At 31.6% G+C, this 11,310-nt stretch overlaps 2 protein-coding genes across 2 annotated transcripts; one reads left to right on the top strand and one right to left on the bottom strand.

Moving 5' to 3' along the window:
- LOC119677960 (NADPH-dependent diflavin oxidoreductase 1-like) lies at positions 1-1,682 on the top strand (the record flags this gene model as incomplete). The annotated part of the gene is made up of 1 exon (XM_038089552.1): positions 1-1,682. A coding segment is annotated over one exon (1,650 nt), but the record flags the coding sequence as incomplete, so codon positions are not given.
- Positions 1,683-3,407: 1,725 nt separating this feature from the next.
- Positions 3,408-10,022, bottom strand: LOC119672213 (intraflagellar transport protein 122 homolog). Its single transcript, XM_038083212.1, has 16 exons — positions 9,691-10,022; positions 9,399-9,629; positions 9,153-9,270; positions 9,010-9,102; positions 8,099-8,932; positions 7,877-8,041; positions 6,295-6,539; positions 5,736-6,218; positions 5,382-5,656; positions 5,113-5,260; positions 4,851-5,051; positions 4,589-4,709; positions 4,367-4,523; positions 4,195-4,307; positions 3,969-4,133; positions 3,408-3,818 (listed from the first exon to the last, which is right to left on the bottom strand). Exons 1-16 carry the CDS (start codon positions 9,756-9,758, stop codon positions 3,723-3,725), a joined length of 3,513 nt encoding a protein of 1,170 aa, XP_037939140.1. The 5' UTR covers positions 9,759-10,022; the 3' UTR covers positions 3,408-3,722.
- Positions 10,023-11,310: the final 1,288 nt, after the last annotated feature.

The raw sequence follows: 11,310 nt of genomic DNA, 5'->3' as shown, positions 1-11,310 counted from the left end.
GGACCGGTATTACCTATTGATAAATTTCCAATCGAGCAATTGATCAAAGAAACCCTAATTATATTTGTTGTAGCTACTACTGGAAATGGTGATGAGCCGGATAACATGAAAAAAACATGGAAATTCCTTTTGCGAAAAAGTTTACCTACAGAATCTTTACAAGGCTTAACATTTGCCTTACTAGGACTTGGTGATTCTAGCTACGTCAAATTTAACTTCGCCGCTAAAAAGTTAAATAAACGCTTATTACAATTAGGAGCAAAAGCTTTAATACCAATTGGTTTGTGTGATGATCAACATGATCATGGACCAAGTGCTGTTTCACTGCCGTGGATAACAAATTTGTGGATGGAACTAGAAAAACTACATTTTTTGAAACGAAAACAAATTAACGATCCTATATACAAATGGCAACTAAAAATATTAGAGAACACTGCGGAAATAAATTTGGTCAATGCAGAAATACTTCGTTGGTCAAATGAAGAGGAATCACAAATTTTTACACTAACAACTAATCTTCGTACCACAAGTGAAGATCATTTCCAAGATGTACGTCTACTTAGTTTTACACACTCTAAGGATGTGAATTGGCAGCCAGGCGACGTGTTACAATTGAGACCTTGCAACTCGGATGCAAATGTTAGCGCTTTTTTTGAGCTTATAAAGGAACACAATATTAACTTTAATGCGAACACCATTATAGAGCTTAGTACTATTTATGAAGATATGCCACTGCCAGAAATATATGCACAACCTATAAGTGTAGGTATGTTAGCCAAGTATGTATGGGACTTAACTGCCAAACCAAGGCCACGTGCTTTTGAACTGCTCGCACTGAATTGCGAGGATGAATTAGAAAAAGAAAAACTGGCAGAATTCACTACTGCTGAAGGGCTTGATAGTGTTATTAGTTATATAAATAGACCACGTCGCACCATATTAGAAGTTTTACAAGACTTTAGACATGCTACCTCTAAACTTACACTGCCAATATTATGTGAACTTTTTGGAACAATACAAACACGAAGTTTTTCCATAGCTTCCATACCAGAAGAGAAGAAACTTGACATATTAGTAGCGATTGTGGAATATAAAACTATTTTATCTACACCACGTTTAGGTTTATGCTCAAATTGGCTTAAAGCACTGGCAGTTGATAGTAAAATTGTAGGTACAATTAAATCGGGTACAATGAGCCTACCAAAAAACAAGCATACACCCATTATAATGGTTGGCCCTGGTACGGGTATTGCACCATTCCGCAGTGTTATACAAAGTCGCTTAATTGCTCTAAAGAAATACTCAACACTTGATCCTAAGTTGGTTGTATTTTTTGGTTGTCGAAATAAAAGCAAAGATTTTCATTTTTCAACTGAATTCGAAAATTGGTTAACACGGATGGTGAAAGTATTTGTCGCGTTTTCACGTGACCAGGAAGAAAAAGTGTATGTGCAACATTTGATTAAGCAGCAAAAATCTTACCTCAAGGAATTAATATTGAATGAAGAAGCTATTATATTAGTTGCGGGCTCATCCAATAATATGCCGAAGGCTGTGAAAGAAGCATTTACTTTTGTTTTAGACGAAAATTCAGAATATATTGAACAAATGATCAAAAATAGACGTTACCAGGAAGAAACTTGGTCATAAGAAATAATGTTTTTTTTATTAAATTGTATATATTTGAAATATATATGTATGACATGTTAATATTATTTTTATACATATTATTAAGCGGTGATTATTTGTTTGTTTATTATTTAATTTGTTATTAAATATTTTCAATATTTTATTTAAATCGATTATAATTAGTTTATCAATTCGTTAAAAATAGAAAATATGTTGCTGTTGTAGCCAGTAGAGATCTATTGGGCAGATAACACAAAATAAATTATAAAGACATGTACATGAGTTAGGATCTGTATAGGTGATAATAATATGAGAGAAGAGCAGATTGTTTAGGCCTAAGATTGGGTTGGCGAAGGGTGGGCTTTTAAATTGAAGTAGGCGTAGCAACCTAGCCACTTCAATGAGGCTAGTTTAGAAAGTCATTTTATCTCCATTTAAATTCCAATCAATTTATCTGCTGTTGAAACTTTCATAAAAAAATAATATATGACAATATTTTACTTGATTTTATAAAATTCTTGATTCAAAGTTGGTTTTTCCTTATTGCTAGTTTCATACGCTACAGAGATGTTTCTAAAGCATGAAAGAAAGATACTATAAAGCAGGGTTTCTCAATCGTCGTTGTATTTTCATCTTCAACTACATTATTTTTCGGGAACATATTAATGTCGATTCATACAAAATGTATTGAACACTTTACCGATATATTGAATATTTCTCCGGTCCTCAGTACATTTTAGGTTGAAAAAAACTGCTACAAAATTTGTGTATAAATGCATTGAGGAATATCTCGATGAGACGGATTGATACAAAGGTTTTTGTATGACTACAATGCAAAGTGGTTTTTCATACAAATCAAATTTCGGAATAAACGTTGATCATTTATTAGAATAAGTAATTGGATGAATTTAATCCATATAAACTAAAGAATTTAACCTAAAGAATAATAACCTATTGAAGTATATGAATAGTGAATTTAAATTTGATAGACGTGGACAATGTTAAATATAGGTATTCCAATATATAGATAATATAGATATTTTATTATTATTTATTTAATATATTATATCTGATGTATAAGCTGAATGGGCAGAAACATGTTGTTTGGGAAACATCTATATTCATCAAAAAATGTTTGCTATAATTAACGTTTAAGCATATAAAAATAGAATATATTTTTAGAAATAGAAAATATATTTAGAAATATGCGCAGAAATTTAAAATATTAAAAACCACTTTGAACTTTCGGTTCATGATTTTTAGAGGGAACTGCTGTAGTTGGGAAAGACCCTCAAAAAAAGAAACCCTTAAAACAAAGGGTAACAAAGCCGATGTGAGACACTCTTAACATTCTCTCCACAACTACGACAGAGTGATTAAACTGGAGATTTTATTATTCTATAATGGTTCCCTACTTGGTTGTAATCTGTAAACTGATATCTAAAAGAATGCGGCCAACTTACATACAGGTGCCTCCATATCGTTGAGTCTTCTCATATTTTATTAAATTAAATTAAATATTAAAAAAAATATACTCACCGTATCTTTTGTAAGTAGATTTGTAATTACTCAGTGTGAAGTGTATAGTCCTTAGGAAATAGGCGAATTCCATGATGCTTTCAAAATTCTTGATGATCAAAATTTGTAATTTTCCTTAATTCATGTCACATTCGATGTGATAATGAAACAAAATGATTTTGTTTTGTATATTATTATAGACTAAACAGTCTTATTAAGTAATTATAAATTTATTAAAGGAACTTTAAACAATTGCAATTATAATATAATAAAATAAATAATTACAGTGATAACTCTTCTAAGAGACATCGCTGTAGAACGGATATTCCCCATGGGTTGACAATTTTTCCAACACTATATTTTATCAATATTTGGAACAATTTTATCCCACTTGTCAGGATAGTCCACTTGAATCATCAAGAGTTTAACGATGTGTCTGCCACCCGCTCAAAAGAGTACACACTATATAATATACACAGTAGTGGTTGCTATAATTTCATCGTACATTTCATATAATATATATGTACTATATGTGCATTTAAGTAAACTATTTGCCAATTTATAACTTATAATAGTTAATATTCTTCAAGTAGCTTTTCAGACGATGTTCGACAAAAAGGACAATAACCTTTCTGCAATACTTGCATTTCAAAGTCTTCAGCATAAAACACCTAAAACGAAAAAAAATTATTGAGTTACAATTGTATACTATATAGTTCAATATATATAGTGCATATATAGTCACATCAAACACGATTCGTAATAGTGGAACGACACGTGTTATCAAAATAGCAAAAAATAAAATATAATTAAAATCATACCAATAAACACTCTGGACAGAAAGTAACTTGTAGATCAGGCAAAATATTCCGAAAATATAAACTTTTTATATTTTTTTCACGACCTTTAACTATTAATATGTGATTAGGATCAATACCACGTAATGCACTACGATCAAGGCTCAATGGTAAAGCACTAGCAACATCCTAAAAAATTATATATATAAAAAACTAATTTTTAATATATTAAATTACTGAATATAATTACTTCATTAAAAGGATCAATGTCTTCATTCTGTTTTGGTGGTGCAAGTAATAAACGTTCAGCTTCTGCATCGGTAATGTCCACTTCAGGATAGAATTGCACCAATGGTAATATCTCTACAAGAAGAGAGTGCTGTGTTATGCTATTGTATATTATTTAAAATTATTATATATACCGAATGATATGAATGAAAATAAATAATCCTGTTTACATGTCGGACAACAATTTCCATTTAAATGTTGACTATAATTGGAGCATTTGTAGCATAGTGGCAAGAGTTCCTCAGGATCATTGAAACCACTTTTACAAGCTTTACTATTTAAGTAATTAACCTTTTGAGAAATTGAAATAGGGTTTATTAACACTTTTAATTAAATTTTATTTAATTTTTGCTCACATCTATTTGTTCTTGTATTCCAGCTGGTGGTTTAAGGGACTGCAAGCGTTTGTTGACGACCAAACATAATTTGTTTGCATGTAGAAACTTCGCCTGTTTCGCCAGTGTGAATAGAACGGCACTGAAGGCATATTTTTAAAGTAAATACATTACTCTACAAATTTTTTTAGAATTAAATTATATATATACTTTAATACAATCTACATACATATAATACACTGAAACAAAAACTATTGTTTACATACGAATTCATAGAACTTACAACATGCTTACTCCTTTCGGAGCTCCTTTAAATTCAACTTCATTAAGTATAAATCGACTAACGTTAAATAGACTTATAGGTGAGTATGTCGTAAATGGTTCCTTCATATAATTGAAGATTATGCTATAAGCATAATAAACCTTCGCTATACGTAAATGATTTTTATATTCCTTTAAATGATGATCGATTGCGTTTTGTATGCTGTAAGGAAAATTATCATAAGAAACATGACCAAATAACATGAAATAGAACAAAAACTTACTCCTTTTCACAATATATTTCCATATACTGTTTAGCCAGAAGCCAATAGAAGTAACTTGCGTCTAAGTAACGCTCCTCAGCTAAAGCAGAACTGCTTAATTGTTTAAGCAAACGATTTGCATCTTTCATACTGCCAGCTTTTAAAAAGGCTAAAATAAAAAAGAAGTAAATAATTTAGATTAAAATACTTAAATCATTTAAATTGAATTATTTAATTTAACAAAATATGTTTACTATTTTATAGCAGCGTAAACACCACAATTAACCAACCTTTGTGCGCTTCAATGAATTGATCATTTTCAGCTAACCACTGGCCGTGTTGGTAGTACACATTGGACAAACATTTCGGTATGTCCTCAGCTAAACGGAAAGCCTCTGCCCAATCATGTGCTTCAACATGTAGCTGTACTACTTGTATTTCCTCGCCTAGTTTCTTGAAAATTTCCGCTGCCAGAGGTAAAGCTTTGAGACGTTTTAAATGATTTGCTACAGATTCTAAAGAGTTTCTTTCACTCAGACTCAAACGTCTGCCAATATCATAAAGTCTAAAAAAAAATAAAATATTTAATTACTTATAAAGATAAAAAATATTTTTGGATATAGTTTTTTTGTTATTTTACTTACATATCAGGCCAACCTTGTTCTGCGACAATCTCAATAGCCTTATCATTCTCACCAGCTGATAATAATAATTCAGCTGCAGCACGTGGTTCTTTTACTGAATATGCCCACTGAGCACGTTTTTTAACCAATTCCCGTTTATCCTCTTCGCTACCGTCTTTCACAAATTCTTGTGCCAAATCAAACATACGCAGATCGGAGTACATTTCCAAAGCACGTGTATTTTGTGAACATTTTTGGAAGTAACGCGCAGCCTCTTTATATTTACCGGCAAAAGCAAATGTCTCCGCCTGTAAGACTTCTTTGGGTACTTCAGCACGTTTTTGTTTTTCTAATAATTTATCTATTAATTGCAACCAAGGCAGATTTCTGACTTTAACATATGCATCTCTAGCTATATTTAAATGAACTGCCTCCAAAGCAGATTGTGCCAATCCTTCCCAATCAGCATTAGTCACTCCAAGGCAGGCCACCTGATATGCTTCGCTATAATGTTAGATATAATAATTTCACTTAGTATCACATATATATTAGCCTATTACACAGTGTATGAGGAACTTACTCAAAAAGTCCTGCTTCTATAAATTGCCACATTGTCGCGCCCAAAGCTAACGGTATATTATGCATAAGATTACCACGTAAGCAGAATGCAGTAGCACCACATAAACCTACTACAACTCCTAACATATTTTGCGGTGCACGTGGTGGTAAATTGCCAACACGTACGCTCAAGCCACCGGTTGTATGAGTATAACAAAGCATTGAGTCCATGTAAGTATTCCATGTGACAGAGTTAACGCCATTATCCTTTAAAAATTATTAATACATTACTTTTAATTATGTGTGCATTGAACACTTCCTTAAGTAAATACCGATGTGACCACCAATTCGGTTTACTTAAGAAAACTGTCCTTCTAAAAGAGTGTGCCATGTATTAAATATTAAAACTGGGGACGATTTTTATTGCACACTTCAATGAGATGTCTAGTTTCATCAAGAAACGTTTGCATGAGTTAAAATGTGGGTAGGTGATGGGAGTGTGAGAGGACAGGAAATCGTTTAGGAGCAAAAACGGATTGGGAAGTGGAAAGGATCTTAATAGAAGTAAACCTTAATCCAAACTTGGACACTTCAATCGGACGAAGCCAAAGATCGAATGAAAACAGCTGAGCGACATCATAGGGGGAAGAGCAGCACGTGGGGCACGTGTATATATATTAAGCGGTACATATAATTGAACTATGACAGTTCTTGCTGCATTTGGAAGGTGTCGTCCTTCACAATTGATATTAGGTCGAAACCTATTGAGAACTTTGTTGCAATACAAACATGGTCTTGAAAAGGATACTGCACCTGTGTGACGGGCGGTTAGTTCACGTTTATAGTTAACCTCACTGATGTTAGCGCCATTGCAATAGGTGTCTATGTATTTATAATACGAAAAATAGGATTGACGCATGCATCTACCAGAGAGGGTGCTACTGAAGTCCTATTGAGGTGGTGAGGGACCGGCTAAGAGAACTGTTTGGTTAAGAGAACTGTCTGTTTAACAAAACATATTTTACAATACATATTAAAACTGGGGACAGTTATCAGTACACGGTTAATTAAGATGTCCAGGTATAAAAGCTTTTGTTAAACAAACCTTCACTGTACAAGATATTAATAATATATTCAGTGAAAGCAAACACAAACGGAACAGTAATTCTGTCTGGTCAAGAAGCTGTCTATTTATAAGAGAATACTTTGTATTAAATATTAAAGCTGGGAACGGTTAACACTGCACAGTTAATTAAGATGACCAGTAATAAGAGCATATGTGGGACAGCAGTTTTGTCCGATTAAGCCCATTTAATTCTGTTAAAACCCACTTTTCGATTAAAAATACGAACTGGACACTGGTAATAGTGCAAGACGAAGAGAATTGTTCATTTAAAGAAACGCCCATTTAACAGAGTTTTAAATGTGAAAGGATTTTAAAAATATGAACAGTAAAGCCTTAAGAGGACACCGACGGAATCAGCAATTTTGATGGATGAGTGTGTAATATACTTTGAATGAAAGAATAAAATAAGCACAAATAACACTGCACAGTAAAGAAGGATGTATGTTTAACGGAGATTTTACTGTACATTAAAACTTACCTGATAAAGTAATGTATCACTTAGAATATCGCGTACAATTAAACGTCCAGCATCATCAACAACAGCAATTTTAGTACGATTCGCATTTATATCCAAACAACGCACCGATGACATGGCTGAAGTTATCATCAGTGGCAGGGAATTATCCAAAAATATGCGAAAAACCTATAAACATACAAATTACAATTATAGTATTTTAATAGTATGCTAAAAATATTTTACCTGTCCACTTTTGAGTCCTACCATTAGACCTTCACGTCCGGCTGGTCCCCCTATAACTTTAATATAACGCACAAAAGAGTCCATTAGCCACTCACGTTGAAGAATGCCACTAAAGTCTAAACTCTGTAGTCGTCGCTCCTGACATAAAACAATATTCTCTGCACATACAACTAACAAACTACATTCAAACTTCTTTTGTATCTTTTCTTTGACTCTGTAATGCATGGGCTGATCCTCAGCAGAATTTAATTCATAGAGTACTACACGTTCTGGTAATTGAACAGCTAAACGATTACGATAAATAGCAATTTTCTGCACTAAATCGCGACATTTGATGCGTACTTTTTGTCCAGATATCAGATGTTGTATAATAACATCACACATATTCTCTCGAAAAGCATAACGTTCACGATACAATGCATGTACTGTGCTGGAGACAATATTAAAACTAGCTACAGTGCCATTCTGACAGCCAACAGCATATGATTGTCCATTGGGATGTAATACAACTGACCATATCCATGTATCAAACGATTCACCTAATGTGCCAAGTCGTACACCTTCCTTTGTAAAGAGATGTAATGTTCCGACACAACCGCTAACAATACAGAATTCACCATTGGGAAAATAAGTGACGGACAATGGATCAAAACCAAGTGCACGCTCTTTGCCAATCATTTGACCACTTAGTGTATGAAATGAAAGCGTTTGACTCCAATCAACAACGCATATGGAATCAAAAGATCCTGCCACTGTTGTTGGACAACATTGCACACCAAACACTGTACTTTTCGGACCACCAGGACGATCAATGCGACCTTTTTCTTCACCAGACTAAATGAATTTAAATAGTTTAATAGATTTTAATAAAATTTAAAGAATACTCGTATTAATAAAAATTATATACATACTTTATTTCTGATTGATATGGTGCCATTTGATAAACCCAAAACCAAATATTGTCCATCATTGGTCCAACAGCAGGCATTTACGCGTGATGATATCTAAAAGATTTAAAGTTTATATAAAAATTATATATTTTTTGCAAATATACTTTATATTTCTGCACTCCTTTTTGATCAGTTGACCAAAAAGCAAAATCCGAATTTGAACAGGAAGCCAAATGATGTGACACTGGGTTAAATGACATACACTGTACTGCATCGCCATGTCTTTAAAGGAAGAAAAAGTAATAATATTTAAATGTTACATTAAATCAAATTATTTGGAGTGGTAACATGTGAAATGGTAATTAACCACTGTTATTACCACTGTTTAAAACGTCTAGTCTTCAACTTACGCATATTTCAATAGACCCTCCAATTGTGGTGACCAAACAATTACAGTTTTATCCACAGCTCCACTGGCAAACTTTTTGCCATCGCGTGCATATGCTACACAATTCACCACATCTTTATGGGCTTTCAGTGTGTTCAATAGTGAGCCATCGTTGGCATCGTATATAAGTACACGATTCTTGGCTGCAACCACTAAGATGCTACCACTGGGATTATAGCAAACTGAACGTATGCTAAAATATGTAATTATATTTATTATTATATGTATACACATTTTTTAATTATATTTTTTACCTGATTTCGTCATCTTTGCTATCATTTGGAAATTCCACTTTTTCTACCCATTTTAAAACAGCACGCATTTTGTAAAAATTAATCCTCCTTTTCAATATCAAGAAAGAAAATTTAATTTTTATTTGCTACTTTTCACATTTTTAATTGAATTTCTGCTAATTTTATTCTCCATGTTTTGTTTACATTTTCAGCTCCGTTGTTTGGAAACGACTTCAGCGACAATAGCACTGCCACAAACAAAAACATTCGCATTGTTGTTGTTGTTTTTTTAGTTTCGTTGCATATCTGCGCTTGCGTGGGGTAATTTGCGCCATGTTTGTGTGTATTTTTTTTTATTATTGCTTACATCCCGTTTTTATTGTTTATGAGAAAAATTGTCTGGTGTGATCGGAGTAATATTTATTTTATTTCATAAATTAACCCGATTTGTAAATAAAACAAACAATTAGGAATTTAATCTATTTTATGCAAAAATACTCTTATTTCCTTTATGCGAACAATATAAAGTTTTAACGAAAAATACATACATATGTAAGTATGTACATATAATACATAATCACAGAGATATGGAATTTTTTGTGATTAATAAAAATAAATATACATATGTTTATTTTATAATAATATAATTATCATTATACTTATCATTATAATTTTAATTATTGTTTTTATTAGTTTTTAATGATTATTCACTCATAATTGAAAATATATAATGCAAATAATGGAAAGTTTTCCATATGGGCTCTTTAAAATTTCTTGAACCAGGATAAATGACTTACTTTTAAAAAAGTAACTAGCAAGCTATATTTTAATATGCCCAATATATATTCTTTCTCACTTCACAATGAATAGTTCAAATTTATTTATTAACACCAATAATAATCGTCTTCTTAGCATTGAGTTTATTTTATGGTAGGTTTTCTATGGAAAATTGGGTAGTCATATTATTTATTTTTATTTATTGTAGTAATCATATTTGTAAATTTAATAAATTTAAGTAAATAAATTAACATTTTATTTATTTATATTCTTTTACCATTCCCGATTTTTCACTGCCGCTGTTACTGATGTTATTGTCTTCATTATAATTGTAACGTGTGGGCGCTCATATGAACACAGGTATATATCTTTTCCTCTAAAAAGTTTTAATCAAATTTACTAGTTGGATACATAATAATTCTTGATCGGGCTAATAATCAAAAAATATTATATATTTTTGGTCAAAAAAAAAATAGAAAAAAAAATTAACTAATTTGATATATTAATATCAACTATAAAGTACTATAAACAATATAACGAATAAATAGGTATATTTTATAGTGCTAAGTTTTCGCTTTTTTTTTGATATACTTTTAACAAATTCGTTAAATATTATTTGAATTAAAAATTATTTTTAATGGTTGACTTAATAATACTCTCTCGTTTTTCAGTGTTCTTACAGTTGTTGTAATACACGCCTATATCTATGCGACAGTATGAATGTTACTAAACATTTGAACTTAACGAATATACAGTTCGATAAAAAATAAATTTATTCCTTTAATTCAATTTTATATAATAAACTTTGAAAAATAAAAACATATATATAAACACTTTATAGTGCAAAAATTTTACTGCCTAATC

Source organism: Teleopsis dalmanni, chromosome 1 (genome assembly GCF_002237135.1).
Source record: "Teleopsis dalmanni isolate 2A chromosome 1, ASM223713v2, whole genome shotgun sequence".
NCBI lineage: Eukaryota > Metazoa > Arthropoda > Insecta > Diptera > Diopsidae > Teleopsis > Teleopsis dalmanni.
Note: the sequence above shows the minus strand (reverse complement) of the source record. Positions and strands in the feature narration are given on the sequence as shown.

Coding starts and splice junctions, on each gene's coding strand:
- LOC119672213 (XM_038083212.1), bottom strand. CDS start 9,758: ATGCGTGCTGTTTTAAAATGGGTAGAAAAAGTGGAATTTCCAAATGAT. Junction 6,219..6,294: donor ATAGAAGCAGGACTTTTTGA/GTAAGTTCCTCA, acceptor CTAACATTATAG/CGAAGCATATCAGGTGGCCT. Junction 4,134..4,194: donor ACATTGATCCTTTTAATGAA/GTAATTATATTC, acceptor ATAATTTTTTAG/GATGTTGCTAGTGCTTTACC.